At 39.0% G+C, this 25,056-nt stretch overlaps 1 protein-coding gene across 4 annotated transcripts in view; it reads left to right on the plus strand.

Annotated features, from left to right (window-relative positions):
* Positions 1-9,620: 9,620 nt before the first annotated feature.
* Positions 9,621-25,056, plus strand: part of ELMOD2 (ELMO domain containing 2) — a 29,272-nt gene continuing 13,836 nt past the window's right edge. For 2 of the 4 annotated variants that reach the window (XM_060147676.1, XM_060147678.1), the window contains exons 1-6: positions 9,621-9,715; positions 10,504-10,586; positions 10,850-10,997; positions 12,897-12,925; positions 22,127-22,224; positions 23,848-23,977. In XM_060147676.1, the coding sequence (XP_060003659.1) occupies positions 10,856-10,997; positions 12,897-12,925; positions 22,127-22,224; positions 23,848-23,977 (399 nt within the window). In that variant the 5' untranslated portion in view covers positions 9,621-9,715; positions 10,504-10,586; positions 10,850-10,855. Of the gene's footprint in view, positions 9,716-10,503; positions 10,587-10,849; positions 10,998-12,896; positions 12,926-21,129; positions 21,708-22,126; positions 22,225-23,847; positions 23,978-25,056 lie in introns of those variants that run through there. The other 2 variants (XM_060147677.1, XM_060147679.1) reach the window with 2 other exon arrangements.

Here is a 25,056-nt window from a genome sequence, read left to right on the forward strand (position 1 = left end):
ATTTTGCTTTCTAATTACGAGTAACGGTTTATTTTTTGTTATAAGAGTGCACGTTGTTAATTGTTCTAAAATAAATAAAAACACATTTGGATAATATTCTTTATAGAAAATGATGAATAAAAGTGTATAAATGATTGAAGATTAGTCGTATAAATCAGATAAATTAATATACATTTCTGATCTTTCAAACAAATGGGGTAAAATGTTGATATTGTGTGTACATGACAAAATTTAGTAGTAAGAGACTAAAACAATTTTAACATTAATGAGAGGGATGACATAAACGTTAGAGGATTAAAGCCACTTCTAAACTTGACAGTCCATTGTACTACCAAGATTACTCTGTGTGCACCCTGAGTCATACATAAATATGTTTAATAAGAAGAATGAAAATTTAACCGAAAGCAACCTAAGAATAATCTTGGAAGGCTGAGTTAATATATTTGCAGGGTTCCTACGTCTTAAATTCAAAATTCAACCATATGAACGCTAAAGCGTTCACTACGGACTAGAGTTGAAAGAGAAAATACAGGAAACCTAGTTAACTTTGAATTTCAGATAAACAATAATGTTTTCAGTATAAATATATCCCATGCGGTTTTTATACTTCAAACTTATGCACTGTTCATCTGAAATTCAAATTTAACTGGTCAACCTCTATTTTTTTTTTTTTTTTTTTCGGTACGCGGGCCTCTCACTGTTGTGGCCTCTCCCCGTTGCGGAGCACAGGCTCCAGATGCGCAGGCTCAGCGGCCATGGCTCACGGGCCCAGCCGCTCCGCGGCATGTGGGATCTTCCCGGACCGGGGCACGAACCCGTGTCCCCTGCATCGGCAGGCGGACTCTCAACCACTGCGCCACCAGGGAAACCCTCAACCTCTATTTTTATTTGCTAAATTGGCAACCCTACAGACAGCAATAAACTAAAAACCTTGGTGTTTTTCAAAGTGGTAACGCACACGGTCCATTTGAGAAAGTTCAGGTGCTAAACCAGCGCTCTAAATTGTTGATCACGTCTCCGTCATCTCATCCCTTTTCAGCTTCTCAAAACAAATACTTTAGGGAGCCTTCCAGTGTGGCTCAAAACTATAACGTAGGACACGAAAGAGGAGAGATTTGCTGGCTGTGTAAGAGGAGTTCCTTAAGTCAGACCTTCACATTTCCCTGAAAACGCTGGGGAAGAAAACGACGAAGTGTGGGGAAAGGTGGGCACAGAAGGGGCCCCTGAACCTCTGAGAGAAAAGGAGCCCGCAGACGCAAGAGAGGACCGGGCAGCCGCGCACACCAACCGTTGGTTGGCGCGCGCGCCGGGCGGGGGTCACGGCCACCCGGTGGACCAGGGACGCCCGTTACAGTTTAACCGCTGGCGGACAAGGGCGTGGTGTGTGTGGGGGGGAAGGTGCCCTACATCTGAAAGCTCCTAGTACGTCTCTCCCCTTCTCTCCGACCCGGCCTCCCCAGTCATCCCGGAGCCCCGAAGCCCGGGAGGAGAGAAGGAAGCGAGAGAAGCCAGCCGCCGCTTACTGTTGTGAGTCATCCTGGAGATGCAGAAGCAGGAGAAACTGAAGAGCAAGACGGCGACGAGCGCGGTCAGCAAGTTCACATGCCTGGTCCTCATGGAGCTGACTCGACGGGCTGCAACAGACAGCGCGACGCGAAGAGCAGAGCGGCAGCGCTCACGCTGCCTGCCGAGGATGGACACGCACAGCGCCTGCGCCCCGCTCCCCGGCGTCGCGGGGTGGCGGACCCCCTCCCTCCCCCCTCCCTGCCCTTTCCCTCTGGCCACCCTGCACACCAGCCCTCTGGGAGCTCGCTTCACCGAACTGCACCCTTTGCCTCCTACCCTACGGCTCGGCACTTCCGAGTCCTGAACCGCTTGCCAGGGCTGCTGGTTATTAAAAGAGAGAAACTATGGGAAAGCTCCCCACTGCCGGGCTCGAGGTGAGTGCTCAATAACTTTATTGTCCTGTAGTAGGAAGTGACATTTGTGCCAGACTCTGGGCTAAACAGTTTGCATATATGATCTCATTAAGTCCTCACAACATCTCAGTCTTTTTTTAAAGGTGTGAAATGAAGATACCAATAACATCTACTTAATATGCTATGATTATCTTCATTTTATACTTTAAAAAAAATGGGGCTTCCCTGGTGGCACAGTGGTTGAGAGTCCGCCTGCCGATGCAGGGGACACGGGTTCGTGCCCCGGTCTGGGAGGATCCCACATGCCGCGGAGCGGCTGGCCCGTGAGCCATGGCCACTGAGCCTGCGCATCTGGAGACTGTGCTCCGTAACGGGAGAGACCACAACAGTGAGAGGCCCATGTACTGCCAAATAATAATAAAGCTTGTGTTTCCTTATTAATTTTCTGTTTGGATCATCTGTCCATTGGTGTAAGTGAGGTGTTAAAGTCCCCCACTATTATTGTGTTACTGTCGATTTCCTCTTTTATAGCTGTTAGCAGTTGCCTTATGTATTGAGGTGCTCCTATGTTGGATGCATATGTTTATAATTGTTATATCTTCTTCTTGGATTGATCCCTTGATCATTATGTAGTGTCCTTCCTTGTCTCTTGCAGCATTCTTTATTTTAAAGTCCATTTTATCTGATATAAGTATTGCTACTCCAGCTTTCTTTTGATTTCCATTTGCCTGGAATATCTTTTTCCATTCCCTCACTTTGAGTCTGTATGTGTCCCTAGGCCTGAAGTGGGTCTCTACATTGTAGACAGCATATATATGGGTCTTGTTTCTTTGTCTATTCAGCCAGTGTCTTTTGGTTGGGGCATTTAATCCATTTACATTCAAGGTTATTATTGATACGTATGTTCCTATTACCATTTTCTTAATTGTTTTGGGTTTGTTTTGTGGGTCTTTTTCTTCTCTTCTGTTTCCCACTTAGAGAAGTTTCTTTAGCATTTGTTGTAAAGCTGGTTTGGTGGTGCTGAATTCCCTTAGCTTTCGCTTGTCTGAAAAGCTTTTGACTTCTCCATCGAATGAGATCCTTGCTGGGAAGAGTAATCTTGGTTGTAGGTTTATCTGTTTCATCACTTTAAGTATATCCTGCCACTCCCTTCTGGCCTGCAGAGTTTCCACTGCAAAATCAGACAATAACCTTATGGGTATTCCTTTGTATGTTATTTTTTGTTTTTCCCTTCCTGATTTTAATATTTTTTCTTTAAATTTAATTTTTGTTAGTTTGATTAATATGTGTCTTGGTGTGTTTTTCCTAGGGTTTATCCTGTATGGGACTCTGTGCTTCCTGGACTTGGGTGACTATTTCCTTTCCCATTTTAGGCAAGTTTTCAACTATAATCTCTTCAAATATTTTCTCAGACCCTTTCTTTTTCTCTTCTTCTTCTGGGACCCCTATAACTCGAATGTTGGTGCGTTTAGTGTTGTCCCAGTGGTCTCTGAGATTGTCTTCAATTCTTTTCACTTTATTCTGCTCCTCTGCAGTTATTTCCACCATTTTGTCTTCCAGCTCACTTATTTGTTCTTCTGCCTCAGTTATTCTGCTATTGATTCCTTCTAGTGTACTTTTTATTTCATTTATTGTGTTGTTCATCTGTTTATTCTTTTGTTCTTCTAGATCTTTGTTAAACATTTCTTGTATTTTCTCAATCCATGCCTCCACTTTATTTCCGAGATTCTAGATCATCTTTACTATCATTACTCTGAATTCTTTTTCAGGTAGATTGCCTATTTCCTCTTCATTTATTTGGTCTTATAGGTTTTAACCTTGCTCCTTCATCTGTGACATATTTTTTGCCATCTCATTTTTTTTTTTTTTTAATGAGTGCGATTGTGTTCCTGTCTTACCAGTTGTTTGGCCTGAGGCTTCCAACACTGGGGTTTGTAGGCTATTGGGTAGAGCTGGGTTTTGGTGCTGAGATGAGGAACTCCGTGAGACCTCACTCCGATGAATATTCCCTGGGGTCTGAGGTTCTGTTAATCCAGTGGTTTGGACTCAGAGCTCCCACTGCAGGAGCTTCGGCCTGACCCTGGGCTCATGAACCAAGGTCCCGCAAGCCGCCGGTTCACTTTGGGGTTCCTCCCCTCTTCTTGGGCTTCAGAGTCTCCCACCAGCGGCCATCAGGCGCCCTGGTTGTGGGGAGATGCTAACTCCGTGTCTTTCCACACAGCCATCTTGACTCCGCCTCTCATCAGGAACTTTTTGAGTCCCAAAATCCCAGTGGTCGCCACGAGGTGGCAGTATTATATTTCATTCAAAGCCTCCAATTTGCATATATTGTGGTGTCAGAAACATTTAAAATTATGTATGAATGTGTGAGAATCGTAGGGTCTCAGCAGAATCCTTGGGCCACTACCCATTACATATTTTTCATAGCTTGCCAAATATTCCTGTAAGGTGTTGTGTCTCCTTTTTATTGACAGAGTCCTGGAGGGGGAGTAATTTATTGTTTACCATTTATAAAATACCTCTGGTGGCCCAAAGTTATTTTTAGAAATTTCACTGATTTCACTAAGCTCTAAATCTTTTTAATTTAATCTACCATCTTTATTTTCCAAGCATTGTTTTGCTTACCAATGTGTATGTGTCCTATTTTTTTATTAATTTTTTTTGGAGTATAATTGCTTTACAATGTTGTGTTAGTTTGTGCTGTACAGCAAAGTGAATCAGTTATACGTATACAGATATCCCTTCATATATACATTTCTATGTATAAAATAGGTAACTAATGAGAACCTACTGTATAGCACAGGGAACTCTACTCAATGCTCTGTGGTGACCTAAATGGGAAGGAAATCTGAAAAATAAGCTTTAAATCTTAACTAGATTGATTCAGCTAGTCATACATGCCATGACAGCTCTCAAATCTCCTGAGTTTCTCCTTCCAAGGTGGGGAATGATCATGATGTAATCAGTATAATGAATTAATTTTGATGGTGATCATATCTAAGTCCACTCTCACCAAATTGTAGCAGTAAGCTGGAGAGGTCAGATGTCCTTGAAGAAGGACCATAAATATATTACACATTCCTTCTCATGCACAAGCAAACCGATCTCATTCTGAGAGTGAGATCAAGAAGATAGCATAGCTGAAAAGGGAACCCTCCCACACTGTTGGTGGAAATGTTAATTGGTGCAGCCACTATGCAAAACAGTCTGGAGGATCCTTAAAAAACTAAAAATAGAACTACCATATGATCCAGCAATTCTACTCCTGGGCATATATCCAGAAAAGTCGTGAAAAAAAAGTTACATGCACCCCAATGTTCATAGCAGCACTATTTACAATAGCCAAGACATGGAAGTAACCTACGGTCCAGCGACAGATGAATGAATAAAGAAGATGTGGCACATATAGACAATGGAATATGACTCAGCCATAAAAAAGAATGAACTAATGCCATCTGCAGCAACATGGATGGACCTAGAGATGATCACACTAAGTGAAGTAAATCAGACAGAGAAAGACAAATATCATATGATATCACTTATATGTGGAATCTAAAAAAAAAAAATCAACTTAGTTGCAAAACAGAAACAGACACACAGACATAGAAGACAAATTTATGTTTACCAAAGAAGAAAGGGGAGGGGGAATAAATTAGGAGTCTGGGATTAATAGATACATACCACTATATATAAAATAGATAAACAACAAGGATTTACTGTATAGCCCATGGAACCATATTGAACAATAACCTATAATGGAAACGACTCTGAAGCTGTACACCTGAAACTAACACCATATTGTAAATCAACTATAGTTAAGTAAATTTAAAATAAATTTTAAAGGTAGCATAGGTGAATCTATCACAAAAGCAGCTTGTTTAACTTGTTGAACGTTAGCTTGTTCAACGTCTTAGGCAGTTTCTACAGTGCTTGGCAGAACAGACACTCATTTAAGTCATGGTAACTACCTTGTTCAAATCATGATGGCTAACAGTTATTCCCATGGGTCTTTTCTCCTGGGCCACAGAGGATTAATAGAAAGCATTAGTGGAGATTCTGCTCCCATTGTTTCCTAATGAGAGATGAGATTTACTGTGTCCTTCCCCAATCTGACACTGCCTGATATTTACTCCAAAGGAAGGTCTGAGCAATTTTCAGGGCTCCCATTTGGGTGTCTAACTAAAAATCCATAAAGGGCAGACTTCTCTGTCTCTTAAAAGACATTTGGCTTTAAGCTGGTAGTGACAAGGAATTTCATCACATCCACTGTAATTACAGATTCAGATAAAAGGAGGCACTGGGTAGTTCCTACTTTCTTATTTCTCCAGCTTCAGCTTCATCATGATTCTGGTGCTGCCTACCATAACATTTTCATTTGCTCCAAACTTCAATTTTCATACCTTAATATTGCCCTTCCATTCCCCTGATGATATTATGGTACATTTTGCATCACCGTTAGATAATCCCCCAGAGGTTTTCCACTGTCCTCTGCCGCTCAACATAAACTATATCATACAATCTTGGACCTCCTAACAGGGGTCAATTGATGATTTCTTGACCCTCAAGTTAGTCGTCCTTTTCTACCACAGCCCTAATGATGAATTAAAATAACTTCCCTGTGCTATATCCACCTTATTTCCCTATTTCAGCATCCTTAGCCCTAAACTCATCCAGGCTGGGATAATTGGAACAGATCTGATAGATTAACTTAGGTGAGGCCGACACAGGAGCCTGAATAGTTTTCCCTGCTCCCAACTATTGTTAATGTGCCACCAAACCCTCTGTAGGGAATCTGTCAAAATTCTTGCTTCTTTACTCCCCCTCACCCTTTTTCTTTTAAAAAAAACCAACCATATAAATAGTTCTACCTGATTCAATGGTTATTTCCTTTGTTCTGGTTAATATCTTCACCCCAGCCCATTAGCTTAATTTTGCATAGCTTAAATTTTCATTGGTAAACCCCGTTACTAGTAGCTGTGAGAACAAATTTGCCTTGGCATTCTGTGTATTTCCTTGTCCTTCCATTAAAAAAAATTATATGGGGAATCCATACACGAGGGGTTCCCCCTAAGCACAGTCTCTAACTTAGTTTCAGGAAAGTGCAACACAAATCATCATAAAACCAGTCAGGGTTGCCACTGTCCATAACATTTTTAATGCTTCTGCAGAAGTACTCCATTTCACTGTTAGTGAAAGGAGTATACAGTTTTCCTTCTCAGTATAAACTCGCTGCGTTCCAGACTTCACACACTCCACAAGGGGGCTTGATATTTCATTTGGGTCTTCCATGGATCAAACCCCAAACACTGTAACAAATTGTTGATTAACAGTCATACAAACAACTCTTTCCATTAAGCAGTTTCTAAAATCAACAGTGCCTTTGTTGTTTAGTCTGAGAATCCAAGAAAAGCAGAGATTCCTCAGTACTACACAAAAATATAACCAAACTCCATTACACCGTAGCCTCTTTCTTCCATGTAGGTGTATCTGATAAGGCCTGGTAGAAGCACACAATTTAGTTCAGAGACCTAAGTAGGTCCCACTTTCTCCTTGAAGCCAGAATTCTAATCTTAGGATCTAACCACCATTTAGCCAGCCACAAAGAAGAAAGACAATAAAATGAGAAAGATAGAAGGCCAATCTTCCCTGAAGCACAGGACTGGTTTATTGTATCTGCTAGTTATATGCAAATGAATTCGTGGAAGACAGAAGAGGAAATCCATATGCACATGGCATTTTAATAGACAGTGATCCTGCTTCCAATAAATGCAGTTCAACCAACTTCTCAGGTTCTGACCAAACAGGTGAGCATTCTCCTCTCTTGGAGAAAAACGTGGATAGAAGTGGGCCAACAGGTAGCATGGAGACCAGCAGAAGGGTTCCTCTCTGCACCACCACCCCCAACTCTCAGTGTAGCACATTGAAAAGGTAAAAGGATTTTATAATTGTACTACAGAATTATCTCACTTTCTATTCTATGAAGGTTTTGTGTAATAATAGAGAGACACCTGAAATATAGGTTTGTTTCTAGTTCTTAATTTGGCTGTGTACTTTGCCTTTTTGAATCTTTTTATGTACAATAAAAAATATTCATTGAGATGATCTTTAAGTTCCTTTCAAGATCCGAGTCTGTTTTATTATTATAGTGTATGTCCAGATTTCATTACCAAGTTAGTTGCTTCTATGGGGCAGGGATGATGGCTTATGCACCCTTCACATGTCTAGCGTTTTACAATTAGCACCTTTTAAAAAAATGTTGGTTGAGGTGTGGAAAAGTGTGCACTGCTGCTTCAGTTTGTGCTAACAAGGCGATGGAGGGGGTATATATATATATATATATATATATATTCGCATAGAATGTCCCTGAAGGTACAAACAAGCAACTAATACTGGTTGCTTTCGAGAAAGGAGGCTGAGGGACCAGGAGTTGTGCATGGGTGGGTGGAAGTTATTTTTCAGTGTAAATTGTCCTTTGTACTTGTATTTTACTCTCCCCTTGTTCTTTCTCCTCCAGGCATACTGCCCTTCTTGCTATTCCTCCACCTTATGAAGTATGTCTTTGCACTTGCCTTTCTAGTGTCTGGAATACTCTTCCTCCAGATACTCTCACTCCCTTACTTCATTCTGAACACTGGTCAAATGTCACCTTAACACGGAGACTCCTCTGTCTACACTGTATGTAGAAACTCTCCCTCCCTTCCCTAATACCCCTTTAGTACCACTTGACATACTAAATATTTGCATTTATTTAATGTATGACTCCCTCTTAGAACACTGCCTGGTGCATCAACGGCCAATTAACAGATACTTGAATTAATGAATGTACTGTTTGAGGTTGGATCTTTTTAAAAAGTCATGTGCGGGCTTCCCTGGTGGCGCAGTGGTTGAGAGTCCGCCTGCCGATGCAGGGGACACGAGTTTGTGCCCCGGTCCAGGAAGATCCCACGTGCCGCGGAGCGGCTGGGCCCGTGAGCCACGGCCACTGAGCCTGCGTGTCCGGAGCCTGTGCTCCGCAACGGGAGAGGCCACAGCAGTGAGAGGCCTGCGTACCGCAAAAAAAAAAAAAAAAAAAAAAAAAAGTCATGTGCATAAGTTACTTTTTCAAGAAAAAACCAGCTAAGGAATAAATGTTCCATGTACTATTAGATGCTTATAATTACAGAACAAAGTGTAAACTTCTTTACTCAACGTACAGGGCTCTCCGTATCTGCCACGTAGTAGCCATGGGCAAGTCATTCAACGTAAATTCTGTTTCCTCATCCATAGAGTGGGACTGTTACTAATTACTTCACAGAATTAAGATTAAATGCAGGTGAAAGCACTTTTGTTACCTTGGCGGTATGAAAGTTACGCAAAGCACATCGCTTCTCCCGTGCTTGGAATCTAGGAGTAGTACACCGTTTCAGCTTGCGCAAAAGACCTGAAATTTAAGGCGAGAAAAATCTAAGGAGCCACTCTGCCGAAGATCGATCTTTAGCGCGGGGCGTGCCTCAAGGTAGTGGTTGCCAGGGAAACCGTCGGGCGTCCCTAGAATCCGAGCACGCGCGGCGGGGCAGCCCAGCTCGACATCCTTTCAGAGATAGCGATTGGTGGAGCTCGGGCCAATCGGCGAGGGCGGCGGGGCGGGGCCGGGCAGTGTGCCGGGGAAGGCGTTCCCGCCGCTTCGCTCCCCGACTTCCGGGTCGCGGTGCTTGCAGGGAGCGTACCGCGAGTAGCGTCGTTTCCGTTGCCGGCAGTTTGCAGTCGGGGAAACCGAGGCAGCTCCAGCTCCTCCTAGTTCTTCCCGTTCCCGTGAGGTGGCTGCTGTTTCTTTTTCTCTCGCCTGGTGCAGCTTGGGTGCGGCTGCGCTGAAGGCGCGCGAGCCCCGCGGTGTCCTACGGAAAGTCCCGCGGGGCTGCCGGGCCGGCGGGGCTTTGTGCGAGCGGTTCCCTCCCACTCGCGGGCAGGGCGCGAGCTGGGCTCGGCCAGTCTCCGGGAGGGGGGCTCGGCGGCGCAGCGGCTCCCAGAGGGCTGGGGAGCTCAGGCGCCGTGAGGCAGGCGTTCCCTCTGCTTTGCAGTTCGGCTTCTTTTGTCCTGATGAGCGCGGACCAGATGGATTCATTTTAAAATCACAGTTCAGCCAGTCTCTGTGGACTGATTCTGCACTAACCTGCGGGGATCTCGAATTTGACAGTCCCTCGGGAGATGATCTATCTGTGGGAATGTTTAAGGCAGGAAAGAGATGAGCATTTTTGTTTTTAAGTAACTCCTCCTGACTTTCATTTCCCCGACCCCGCTTTATTTAGGAGCCGAAGATTTTTCTTATGGCATAAAGATTCAGTTTTATCGAGGGTGTAGTCTATTACCCTTCTTAGTATTTCTGCCGTTCACCTGTTGAATGGAAAATCAACAATTAGCCAGGGTGTGATCTATTCCGTGTTCAGTTTGTGTACTTCATTTGTAAGCCATATGTAGTGTTTTTATTTGCTGCCATCACCTGACTGTGGGACAGCTGTAACTGGGATTATCCACAGGGGTTAAGAAGACTTATTCTTTATACAAACAATTCTGATATATGGTGTATTTGATTTAATTGTTGCTTTAGGTGGGGTCCTTTTGTTGTTGAACTGTTGAGCCCTGTTCTCAAAGAATAAGAAATTAAATAGTGAGCTGAGAGCTTGAATCTAAGTAAGTAGTTTGATTTTTACAGTTAATTGTTTAAAATGATAAATTAACCATTTGGCCAGCATCATTTAATTAATCTAAATGGTATATATTACACCTGGCATTGTTTTCTTAGATGCCCAAACACTACTACAAAATAGACACAGTGGAACAACATTATATCTATTAATATAATTTGGGATTTGATGAGTTGAATACACTAATTTTTTCTCTTTTTCTAAATCCAATTTAAGGTCGTTAAACCTGTCATATATTTCCTTCTCCAGGAAAAAATGTTTATTTCTTTGTGGGAGTTCTTCTATGGGCACTTCTTTCGATTTTGGATGAAATGGCTCTTACGACAGATGACTGGAAAATGTGAATTGCAGCGAATTTTTGATACCTATGTAGGTGCACAAAGGACACACAGGATAGGTAATGTTTTTCGAAAAAGGATAATTAAAAACGAATAAAAATTTAACTCTGAATGAATATTTTTCTCAGTACCGATAGTGACAATAGCGCTTGTGTATCACGATCAAGTCACTTAATCTCAGTTTCATGACCTTTGAAATCTCACTTTGAATCCTTCCAGCGCTAAAACTGATTCTATAGAAAAAGAAACTATTATTTAGTTCTGCATCTGTGCAAAGAATTACCTTCTCTGGTTCCTGAAATTCATCAGTTTTACCTTAGATTATGGTTGCAGCCTACTTTCTAGAGAAAAATCTCTATACTTCTATAAGCCCTTTGAAATTTTCACTTCAGTGAAGGAGATCCATTTTTATATTCAGCATCCTTCAATCTTTTAATCTCTTATGCAGTTCATGAAAGAATAATAACAGGTATCTAGTGATCCCTAGGAAAGATTAGTAGACTAAAAACCTGCACTGTCCCATACTGTAGCCAATAGCCACATGTGGCTGTTGGACACTTGAAATATGATTAGTCTGAATTAAATGTGCAGAACTAGGAAATATACTCTGGATTTCAAAGGCTTTATATGAATGTAAAGGTATCTCATTAATAATTGTTTATATTCATTGTATGTTGAAATGATAATATTTTGGAGCTATTGGGTTGAAATATATTAACATTACTTTTATCTGTTTCTTTTACTCTAATATGGCTACTAGAAAACGTTAAGGTACATATGTGGTTCACATTTGGGCTTGCATTATATTTCTGTTGAACAGTGCTGCTCTAGTACCTTCTAAAATTGATCAGCTTTCAATACTTACTTGAAAATATGGCTTTAAATTAGAACACAGATGAGTGAGAAATATCATCGAGGTCATTTCTCTTTGGCCAGAGTGAGGCAGACCAGGGATGGGCTGCAGTTCATGTTCACTGTGTCAGATGGAAAATCGTGACTTAACCACAGCCTCTTTTGTGTTGAACAAGTGTGCTTCAACTAAGAAATCCACCCCTGTAAGATTTGAGGAGTACGTGTTGGTAGCCAAGATAACAGGGGAAGAATGGCAGAGTAAGGAGAGAGTGAGCCTGGCTGCTAGATGATTGAAGTTTAATTACCTCCCTAGATTTTTCACAACTTTGTAGCTGACTTAAATTATTGCCTGCTCTTTTGATTTGCCCTTTTGACTGCTCTGAGAAGAGCAAAGTACCTCTTGATAAGAACTCTTAGTAGTATTGATTGGTTTTTTATATTATGGCGGAAGAACATTTTAAGACTTTATTTTGCAGCAAGAACATTTTTCTTGAATTTTTCAAATTGCTGAGAAAAGGAGACTGTTTACTATTTGCCAGAAAAATTTGTAAACAGACCAGTAAAAAATGTTCTTGTGATTCTTGAAGCAGAAAGCAAGAACGAAAAAGCTGTTTTGCTTTTTGTCTGGTTAGAGAATGGTTGTCCAGATAATCTAAAGTCTTCCTTTTTGCCCCTTTGTTGTATGTTTTGTTTGCTAGCTCTTCAAATATAAACGCTTACTTCATAAGGCTAACACATGAAAAGGTAGGATAGAGCACTCTCACTGTATTCTTAAGATGAGTTTCTGGAACCCAAGCTATTCTGAGGTAGCCGTGGATGAATTTGCAGCAGTTAGTAGACACTTGCAGGCCTGCACAGAAACAGATGATTCTGGGGAAATTAGGTTGGTCTTACCTCTTTGGCTCTGGTATGTGTGTTGGGTTGAGAATTTTGGAATAATACTGTAAGGATAAAATTTTTTAATGTTTGCTATGTTATTCATGTAGAAATTATATCTTCTGGAACTATTAAAGTAATTTATTACTGGCTTGATATTTATACTATTTGTTTGTGGAGTAATTCACAAACAGCATTTAAGTAATAATCTTTTTTTTTTTTCATTTCAGAAAATTCCTTGACATACTCCAAGAATAAGGTAGGATCATATCAAGGTGATTATTCTAGACAACTTAACTTGGAGATACTTTTTCTTTAAAACAATGTCTCAATTTTAGAGTGAATTATTTTTAATGTCCTACTAGAAGAGTCTTTGCTGTAAAGAGTATTGAGTGAAATTTTCCCATCTTAGAAGAAATATTCTATTTTTTAAAACCTTTTTTTCTGTATGTGTATGTGTTTGTGTGCACTACTCATGCACAAAGAAGGTATTTGAATAATTTTTTCTGTTCTGAGGTTTTGCTTGTTTATTTTACCTCAAAACTTGTTAGCTTTTGGGAAAGCAGGGTCTTAGGGGGAAAACTTTCTAATAGACTGTGTCCTTAAGATAGGTTTGGATAGTTATAGAAAATCCTGGGTCATGTACCTTTTGATCCAAAATAAGTCATACCTCATAATGTTTATTAGTCAGTTGCTGCTGTGTAACAAACTTATAAAATCTCAGGGCATAGGTTTATTATATAAATGCATTATAAATAAATGCATTATTTATTTCTTGCTCATGTGTCTGTGGGCCAACTGGGGAAGCTCTTCTTCAAGCTGGTGCCAAGTTCAGGTCTGTTGCAGTTGTCTCATTGTGGGACCTAGGTTGAAAAGGTACCTGGGAAATATTCTTCTCACAGTTGATCGTTGAACGTCCAGCCACAGAGGCATATTTTAAGTTTTCTTGTGTCATGTCCATTAATATCCCTAAAGTAAGTTACATGGCCAAGCCCAAGTCAAGGGGTGGAAAAATACATTATGCCCACCATGAGGCCATGTTAAGCATGTGGGTATATAATTCAATTACACAGGAGTGAAAAACAGGGACCAATAATTCAGTCCACCACATGATTCCCTATAGTGTTTCGCAATATTTTTTCTCTATATATAGATTATTTGGTGTGGCAAAGTTAGAGTATGGAACATGTAGACCATTGTTTGAAATCCCATGGTAGATCACAGCCAGCATTAAACAACAACAACAAAAGGAATGGAATAGAAAATAATTAGAAAACAGCGGTCATAGTAAGGTTAAATATGGTTTCATGAAAATTTAATTTTAGTTATCTGTGTGTGCATCTATCTCTGTTTTAGATATCCGTATATATGTTTGTATTTGGTCATGATGTACAATGTAGATCGAGAATATAGGGTCAAAAATTGTTGATTTGCTACTGTCTAGTGATATTAATATGAGTTACTGATTCATGCTGGAAAGAAAATGGACACTGCTGAATAGTGCAAGCATATCTGTTAAGTTTTGGAGAGTGACCTATAAAATAGGTGCTTTACTGATTTAGTTAGTCTTATAATTTATGAGTGGTCAATTTGGGAATAACTCATATACGTGAATGAATACCGGGGAGGGGAGAAGAGTCTAGAGTCCTACCCCTTTGTTTAGAATCCTATAAAGTGATTAATATTCTTTTTTTTTAAATGAGACTGTAGGGATCTAGAAAGTTAACAAGTTACTCATTCTAAAAATTTGTTTATACCTATCCACCCGTATGTTCCATTAATTGAAACTTCGGATGCAATTTCACAAAGTAACAATATCATAAATTGTAGATGAAACTCTGGAGGGTTTCTGGAACTGGGAACTCACTTTCACATCTGTCTGTGTAACCATCATTACCAAAATTGATTGTAATGACATTATTGGTCGTAAAATTTACTTATGGGATTTTATATGTGGTAAAATTAACCCAAACTTAAGTAGGACTGCACACAAGATGATACTTTTTAAGAACTCTAGTGCCTTGGTCAAATCCTTGAGCGAAGATTTGAATGATTGCCGTATGTTCAACATTCCACCAGGGTCTTTGGTATATAAAAAAAAAAAAAAGACTGAAATCTAATGTAATTAAAATCAGGCATTTAGAGACGGAAGAGGTAAATGTGGGCTGAAGTGTTTGGAGGCTTTAAGGTAGTGGTTACAAGTTAAAGAAAATAAAATGTTCATTATCTTTTATCTCACTTACTGGCAATTAAAGTTCACTTGAAAAGTAAACATTAAAATTGTATTCTTGGGCTTCCCTGGTGGCGCAGTGGTTGAGAGTCCGCCTGCCGATGCAGGGGAGGCGGGTTCGTGCCCCTGGCTGGGAGGATCCCACATGCCGTGGAGCTGCTGGGCCCGTGAGCCATGGCCGCTGGGCCTGCGCGTCCGGAGCCTGTGCTCCGCAACGGGAGAGGCCACGGCAGTGAGAGGCCCGCGTACGGCAAAAAAAAAAAAAAAATTGTATTCTTATGAATTTATTATCTAAAAATATAAATTGCTAATTGTGTTTTGGAGGGCATACTAAAAAGGAATAGTCAACAAATGGGTAAATACTTACGGAATTAAATCATAGGAGCTTTGCTTTCTTGCGGTTTTAAATCTAAGGTAAACTTGTCAATAAGCTAATGGAGGAAGTCTCATCAGTTTAAATATACAATTATGGTGTGTATTGTGTCTCATTTGTATATTTCATTTACTTTGTAGAGTAAAATTGAATTCTGATTTTGTGATATTTCTATTAACCCGCTCTACTTTTATATTCCTATGAAAAAAATCTGAGTTCAGATTCTGATTGTATCACTTTCTAGCTGTTTGTGCAAGTTACTCATTTTCTCATTGTCAAAGGAGGTATTAATATCTACATGGCTGTTTCAGGATTAGAAATATTATTATAATGAAAGCAGCCTAAGAGAATACCCAGTACCTGATAGGTATCACTAATATTATGTTAGTGATGATGGGATTAAACCAACATACACTACAAAATTTTTAGAAGTTTAAAATATGCATGAAAACCTCTTAGTTATTTAAATACTTAACATTACCAATGATTGCTGTGAATAAAAGTGATTTTAATCTATTAAGGCCAGTTCCCTAAAGCAGTGATAGTGTGGTCCTATTGGGTTGTGAATTGTTCTGTAGTGGAAATTCTTTCCTTGATTGTTAAAAATTGAGTCTCATTTGCTTGTATTTTACATTAGGACCAACCACTTATCAATTATATATTAAGGATTACTAAAACTTCGGGATTTATAAATGAAAATGAAAACCTTTTTAGAACTTGAGGAGTCTAGTCCAGTATTCTGCTAAGAGGTCTGGCTGCTATTCGATGTATGATAATGTTGCAGAGCTACACTGTACTTATGCATATATGGGTATTTGAAAAATTTGATATTTAGGGAAAGAACACTTTGTCAGTCTAGTCATGTTTTTGATTGGCTGTTGTTTGGTTAGAGCTGCTGTCTTAGCTCTTAAATAGTAGTGATAACATTCTAGCTATTGAATGATAAATTAGTTTTATAGCATCAGTTTACTTGTCTGTGCATCGATGGTATAGTAATGCACATTTGCATATTTTTTGGTCTCTAATTTTCCAAAAATTAGACTTTAAGTATATAACCACATAAGCATTGTGGTTCAAAAATGAAACATTCACACTCTGTGGTTACACTAACACAAATGTATATATAATTTCCCCAGATTTGCTTGCATGGTGAAACTCACTGTTGATGTTTGTTGGCTATAAGTATAAGTTGGCTAGTCATATAATTTATAACTTACCATCAAGGTAGGTATAATAAAAAAAGACTAGATTACTTTTATGTTTATTGAATGTTATTTTGTAATAAAATCATATGCATAAGCATATATTATTTTCTTACAAAATATATGATAAGTGATTTGTATATGTTGCTTTCTTGTTGTTTATTATCACCTACTTTTTCTTTAGCTCTAAAGTAAACATCATTGGGAAAAGGGTCTTTGTATACTTACGTAGTTTTAGGTTAAAAGAGAAAGTTTTAGAATTGCTGACCTAAGAAATTCTTTAAGTCCTGTATATTCCAGTATTGAATATACCTTCATGAGCTCCATGAGAACTTAGGCAATGTTGTGATACATGAGAACTTAGAAAATGTAATGGGTTATATTTCTCCTCCATCCAGCTGTTATTTTGTTTTTGATTAGGAACCAAAGATCTACCAAAAGTTTAGAGAATAAGACAGAGATTGACAGATGGATAAAAAAGCAAGACCCAACTAACTGAATGTTATTTCAAGAAGCATACTCGAAACATAAAGTCACAAACAAATAGAAAGTAAAAGCATATACCGTGCAAACAGTAAGCATAAAAAAGCTTTTGTGGCTTTCTTTTAGAAAATATAAACCTGGAGTGTTACTGGAGACTAAATCTTTTTTTTTTTGGTAATGATAAAACGGCTAATTTATCAAGAAAACATAACAGTATTAAATGTGTATACACTTATTAACAAAGCTGCCAAATACTTGAAGCCAAAATAGACACAGCTAGACGGAGAAATATATGAACCCACAATTGTAGCTGGAAACTTTACTGCATTCTCTCAATAAATGATAGTACAACAAGAAAAAAAAATCGGAAGGCTCTATACAATTTGAACAATACGATTAACCATCTTGACCTAATTGACATTTATAGAGTGCTACATCCAACAAATGCAAAATACATATTCCCAAGTACACATGGAACAGTCATATAGATATATCATATACTGGGTCTTTTAAGTCTCAGTAAGTTTCAGAGGGCTGAATGCATACAGAGTATGTTTTCTGTCTCCAACAGCATTAAGTTAGAAGTAAGAGGACTTCCCTGGTGGTGCAGTGGTTAAGAATCCAACTGCCAATGCAGGGGACACAGGTTCGGTCTCTGGTCTGGGAAGATCTCACATGCCACGGAGCAGCTAAGCCCATGTGCCACAATTACTGAGCCTGCGCTCTAGAGCCCGCAAGCCACAACTACTGAGCCCACTTGCCACAACTACTGGACCCCACTTGCCACAACTACTGGAGCCCACGTGCCTAGAGTCTGTGCTCTGCAACAAGAGAAGCCACTGCAATGAGAAGCCCATGCACCACAACGAAGAGTAGCCCCCACTTGCCGCAACTAGAGAAAGCCCACGCGCAGCAACGAAGACCCAAAGCAGCCAAAAAAATAAATTAATAAAATAAATTAATTTTAAAAAAAAAGAAATAAGAAAAATATAACATCTAGAAAATCCCCAAATATCTGGAAATTAAGAATCTGAGTAACCCATGGATCATAGAAGTACTCACAAGGGAAATTTAGAAAGAGAATTGAAGTGAATGGTAATGAAAACACAACATATCAGAATTTGTGGAGTACACCCAAAGCAGTTTTTAAAGGCCTGAAATCAGTGAGCTATGCTTATACCTTAAGAAACTAGAAGAGAGAAAATTAAACCCAAAATAAATAAAAGAAAATATAATGAAAATAAGAAACAATTAACAAAATAGTAAACAGATAAAAATAGGAAATACCACCAAGCTCAAAAGTTGATTCTTTGAAAAAATTAGTAATATTAATAGCCCTCTAAGAACACTGATCAAGAAAGAGAGAAAGCCCAAATTGCCCATATCAAGAATGATAGAGGGGGCATCACCACAGCCTGTAGTCACTAAAGTATAAGGAGGTGCTATGGATAACTTGATGCCAATGAAGTCTATAGCTTAGATGAAAGAGACAAAGTGCTTGAAAAACACAGTTTAGCAAAACTAACACAAAGAAATAAAACAATTGAAATAGCCATATACCTAATAAATGGAATCTGTAATTTAAACATTTTGCACAAAATATCTTCCAATATTAGCTTCACTAGTGAACTCTTATCAAACGTTTAAGAAGAAAAAATAATACTGCTATTACATAAGCTCCTAGAAAATCGAGTAGAAAGAAACACATTTTATGAGGCCAGTATAATCCTGATATTAAAACCAGACAAGGACACTGTATAAATGAAAACTACAAACCAATATCCTTCCTGAATATAGATACAAAAATTCTTCATTAGCAAATTGATCCCAGTAATATATAAAAAGAATAATATGTCATGACTACATTTTCAAAATCAATGAATGTAACTTACCACATTAACAAAGTAAATTAGAAAAAGAAGATCATTTGAGTAGATACTGTAAAACTTTTGGCAGAGCTCAATACCCATTCATGGTCAGAAACACTCAACTAACTAGGAGTAAAAGGAACTTCCTCCTCCTCTTAAAGGCCATCTATGAAAACCCTGCAGCTAGCATGATAGGTATACAACACTGAATTATTGAATGCTCTCCACACTCAGTTGGGAACAAGGCAAGGATGTTTACTCTCCTTTTATTCGGCATTGTGCTAAAGGTCCTAGGCAGTGTAGTAAGGGAAGGAAAAGAAATCTAAGACATAATGATTGAAAAGAAACTGTCTTTATTAACAGGTGACATAGTTTGTGAGTATAGAAAATCCTAAGAAATCTATAAAATTAACCAGCATTACTGATAAATGAATTTAGCAGTGTCGTAGGACACAGTATGTCCCCGTATGTTAAGAGCAAACTTTTGGAAAACAAAAAAAGAACAGTTCCACTTACAGTAGCATCCAGAAACGTAAAATACTCAGGGATAAATATAACGAAAGCGATGCAAGACGTCCGCATTATGACTCCTTTTCCTGAGAAAACTTAAAATGGAAAGATACACTGTGTTCATCAATTGGAAGAGTCAGTATTCCTAAGATGCTGATCCCCAAACTGACCTATGGATTCAATGCAATTCCAATCAAAATCCCAGCAAGCTTTTTTTTTTTTTTTTTTTGCGGTATGTGGGCCTCTCACTGCTGTGGCCTCTCCCGTTGCGGAGCACAGACTCCGGACGCGCAGGCTCAGCGGCCATGGCTCACGGGCCCAGCCGCTCCGCGGCATGTGGGATCCTCCCGGACCGGGGCACGAACCGGCGTCCCCTGCATCGGCAGGCGGACTCCCAACCACTGCGCCACCACGGAAGCCCTCAGCAAGCTATTTGTGAAGGGAGTGGCAAGCTCATTTAAAGTTTATACAGAATTTTAAGGAAACTAGTATAGCCCAGATAATCTTCTAAAAGAACCAAGTTAGAAGATTTATACTGACTTAAAGACTTTCTAGGCAAATAGATAAATATAACAGATGAGAGAACAGAAATAGACCATACATAATTTTTTAACAAGGATGCTAAAGCAGTTCAGTGAGGACAGGAAAGTATTGGAAAACCAATAAATAGTGCTGGAACAACTGGATATCCAAATTGGGGGAGGGGAGGCTCCTATCTCCTTCTACATGTGAAAATTAATTTGATATGGACTTTAGAGCTATGTTGAAACCAAAACGTTAAGGCTTCTCAAAGAAAGCATAGGAGAGGGCTTCCCTGGTGGCGCAGTGGTTGAGAATCCGCCTGCCGATGCAGGGGACACGGGTTCGTGCCCCGGTCCGGGAAGATCCCACATGCCGCGGAGCGGCTAGGCTGCTGGGCCTGCGCTGCCGGAGCCTGTGCTCCGCACCGGGAGCGGCCACAACAGTGAGAGGCCCGCGTACCGAAAAAAAAAAAAAAAAGAAAGCATAGGAGAATATACATCTTCTACCATGGGTTAAGCAAAAATGTCTTTTAGAGAGGACACAGCGTTACCATTTAAATAAAAAATAGAAAAATTAGACTGCATCAAAATAAAAACTACTTATCAGAGACCCTTTAAGAAATGAATTGGCTAGACAAAATATTTGCAGCACATATATCTGATTAGGGACTTATATCTCGTAAAGAACTTTTAGAACTCAGTAATAAAAAGACAACACAATTTTTAAAAGGACAAGAGCCTCGAATAGTCACTTCACAAAGATAAAAAATATTATTCATAGTAGTCTAAAATTGGAAGCAATGCAAATACCCATCACCGGGAGAATAAGTAAGCAAATTGAGGTGTATTCATACAATGGAATACTACTCAACAATTGGAAGGAACAGATTACTGACGAAAGCAAGAATGTGGATGAATTCTAGAAACGTTACTGAGCAAAAGAAGGCAAACAGAAGAGTACATACTTTATGATTCCATTTATATGCACACCACAAAGTTATGGTGATAGAAAGCAGAACAGTGGGTGCTTGTTGGGGGAGGGATTGATTGGGAAGGGGCATGAGGGAACTTTCTGCAGTGATGGAAATGTTCTATATTTTGATAGGGATGTGGATTATTTGGGCATATGCATTTGTCAAAACTGGTCAAACTGAATATGTAACATCCACTCCTTTCATTGTATTTAAATTAACCTCAATTTAAAGAAAAGTAATGGAATAGCTGTACATGACTTTTACTGAAACAGTTGCCTTTCTTAAGGTTTTCATCTGTCAAATATCTCCGTTCGATAATTATATGTCTGTTATCTCTTCTATACAGGATATGAAAAAATGAGTTAGATACAGTCTCTGTCCTCAGAGAATTTTCCACTTAATATATAAAAATGACTACACTATAGAAAGTGATAAGTGTCACAGAAAGGTTACAAGTACATTATTATGCGGATTCCAAGAGAGGAGAGGTTACTTCCACTTGAATAGAATCAGGGAAGGCTTCCTGGATCTGGTATGTGAGCTAGCTTAGCAATGGGAAGAATTGATATGTCTAGAGATTGGGAAAAAGGATCATTCCAGAAGAAAGGCCCAGGATATGCAGAAGCATAACTCCAAGTATGATTAGATTATTTTGTCTGGAGTATAAGGAATATCAGATGGAATTTTGATAGTAGCTTAAAGAGCGATAAGAGTTAAAGTAACCTTCTAAGGGTAAAGAAGGCCTGAACTTGCTTATTTCTTGAGAGGAAGGATCCAGTGGACATTTATAAGACATATTATTTAAGAAATCTGTTTTATATGCATAGAAAAAAGACTGGAAGGATATCTGCTAATGTGTTACCAGTGGCTATCTCTGGTGGTAGGATTGACAAGATTATTTGACTTTTCTTCTTTTTGCTCTTCTGCATTTAAAATTTAAACTTTTTTCCTTCTGCATTAAAATTTTTGTACATATATTTTTATTATGTAATTTTAGAATTTTATAAAAAGTATTTGCTTCATAAGCATACTATGGTGGGAGCTTATTTGCTAAGAACTCATTGGCTTAGAACCTCTTGATTCTCAGTTAAGGAAGACGTCATCTAATACATCATGCTGCTTTTCTTCTATTTTATGTATGTATGATTTTAGCCCTACTGAAAATTTGAAACAAATTCGGTTTCATTTGGTTTTGCATCTTAATACACGCATTATGAAGCTGACTAAATACCTCAAAACATACTGTCCTTTTTCAGCAATAGGGGATTTTTCTCATTCAGCTTTGTTTCACACAAATAGGTCTTACAGAAAGCGACACTTGTTGTTCAGAGTGAAGTGGACAGATGTGTAGTAGACATAATGAAGGAAAAGAATATTAACCCCGAGAAGGATGCCAGGTATGTGTTTTTACGGTGTTCTCATTTATCGTATGCTTACATCCTGTGAGGCTGGAGATCTCACACAGTTGTGAAACGTTAGAGCTGAAGGGTTTGTGGAGATCATCTAATTCAACCCTTTCACTTCACTAGATGAGGAAGTGAGGTCCAGAGAGGTGAGTGATGGAAGCAGGACTAAAACCTATATCTCTGGGTTCCCAGTCCAGTACTATTGCCAGTTTATCATCTGCCTTCTCTAAGGTAACTTACCATTACTTTCCCAAATTTAAATAATGACTCCTGTATCCTTCTTGTCCTTCAAAATTCAGTTCTTCTGTCCTCCTCCAGGAAGGTCCTCTATCATACATTTAACCCATTGTACTGTAGTCATTGATTTGCTCTTGTTCTTCCCCAAATAAATTCTGAGTTCCATAAGAGGACTTGACTTATTACATTTCTGTGTTCCCAGCACAAGTATATTGAGATAGTAAATATTTAGCAAGCTTTTCTTCATTTGGTATTTTCTTTGTAAATATTGAGGAAGGAGTAATTTATTTGGGCTGAAGCAGGGGAGGGTACAGGAGAGAACTGTGACGATAAGTCCACAGAAGAGGTAACGTTTGAGCTGGACCTTGTTGAATGGGTAGGGGAGGACATTCCGTGCAGAGGAAGGTGCCAACAAGACACAGAGTCCTTGAGTATCTGGGAATGACAGGGAGTCCTCTGTAGCCGGAGCGTTGAATAGGCGCAGAGCAGAGGTTGGAGAAGTGAGTGGAGTGTAAGATCAAAAATATATTGCAAGGAGGCTCGCATGCCACACCGAGAGATTTAGATATTGTCCTCTGATTTTTTTTTTTAAGCAAACAAGCTACATTATCAGATATGTATTTTAGGAAGATGAAGGGTAAACTTGAAGAAGTAGGAGGCTGGTAGAAGGAATAAAGACAGAACAGTCAGGAAACTGAGTCATTCAGGCAAGAGATGATGAAGCCATAAATACACCAGGGTAAATGGATATATATGATGAGGGCTTTGAGGGACATTTCAGAGCTAGAAAGGATAAGGGCTCAGGGACCTTTTGATGTATTGTTGATGGAGAGGAAGGTCAGAACTTGGAGCGTTCTAGCTTGGGGAACTAGTGCTTAGTGATTCCACTAATGGATTTAGAGTTGAGAAAGAGCATGCTTCTTCAGGGAGGATGAGCTGTCGTGTTTGGAAGCACGGGGAGAACCTGTCATGGCATTGTGTGTTGCTGTATCCTTGGAAAATTAGGTCTGCTGGTAGTGTCTCACAATGAAGATTGGGGAACACATGAGATTGCCCAGAGAAAACATGGAAAGAAGTGAACGAATCAAGGATTTACAAAGTTTGCAGTTTTGGAAGTTTGCCGTTCCTACCTGTCTTGCCCTCTTTGTAGGCCCTGTTCTGTCACATCTTGCATGATACTTTGTATAATGTTTTGTGTTTACAGAGGCTCTTGATGCTTCTTGTATTAAACCAAAAGCTAGGGAATGCTTTCTAAATAGACATATGAACCACAAGCTATGGAAGGCATTACTTTATTGTGATAAAAATTTTTTTTATAATAATAACTTTTTAAAATAAAAAGGTTGTTTTTAAAATAATAACTTTTATCATTTTCAGTTTTAAAATCTGTATGAAGGCATGCTTACTACAGATATCTGGTTATAAACAGCTCTATTTGGATGTAGAAAGTGTGAGAAAAAAACCATATGATTCTGATAACCTGCAACATGAAAAGCTGCTTCTCAAGGTAAGTTTTGGTGTTCTGTATTTGGAGTTACACTGGAAAATAAATCAGGCTTGAGCCAGTAAGGCCTGTGTGGAGAATCTGGAGGCTTACACAGCCATCTGATTTCTTTGCCTCTCAGAGAATTTTATTATATTGGTGAAAGATTTTTAGTTAACTATTTTTATAATTTCCTGATAGGCATCAATGAAATAGATTCAAATTTTATTTTAATGCTTTTAATTCTGAAATAAATTATAAACTTATAAAGGGAGATCTTTTCAACTGAGAAGTATGAGTCCACAAGCTTCACATTTTTTCCCCCTACTTTTTATATAAATCCTCACATAAATTAGGCATTTTTTCAGCTTACTCTTGAATTATGAACATAGATGTCCCTTTTCAGATTATTATGTCAGATCTTTTGGGATTTACGAAATGTGCCAAATATTGCCACAATAGATTTAAAAATTAAGAGAGTAAAGAAATTTACTTAGGACCTTCCTATTTCTTATTTCTGAAGTAAAAATGCATGAGGCCAGTGAGATGCTGAAATTCCAGAATATCAGGCCTGGAGTAAGCTTTCCAGATCATCCGATCTAGTACCTTTATTGTAGGGATGAGGTTAGTTCTAAGGCCTAGAGGAGATGAAGTCATTTGCTTTAGAAAGATCAATTCTGAAATAGAGCTGAATCAGCTGCCCATCCACTTCACCTATTCTAATTATATTTTTAAATGGTTATAGTTAGGGAAAATAGCACATGGCACCTGGTGTTAGGAGTCTGTTATAAACTAAAAGTGCAGTGGAAAGAAACAGACATTGAGAGTATTCAAGTAACAGTAAGAGACAAGTTTAAAAACAACAAAACTTGTTTTCAGGAGGAGATAAATATACACTTCACCTAATTTTAAAAATAAAACTTGATTTTGTCAGTGAGGATAATAAAACCACTCAAAGGACTGTTGCTGCGGGTTGAATTTTTATGTTTCAAGTGTTAGCACAGTGCCTGGCACTCACTAAGGGTTGACCTCTTTATAGCTTCCTCGTCATCATTATTCCCTTAACTTCAGACCCTCTCTATACAATACCTTCCCTTTAGAGA

The sequence above is a fragment of the Lagenorhynchus albirostris genome, chromosome 4, assembly GCF_949774975.1.
Source record: "Lagenorhynchus albirostris chromosome 4, mLagAlb1.1, whole genome shotgun sequence".
Taxonomy (NCBI): domain Eukaryota; kingdom Metazoa; phylum Chordata; class Mammalia; order Artiodactyla; family Delphinidae; genus Lagenorhynchus; species Lagenorhynchus albirostris.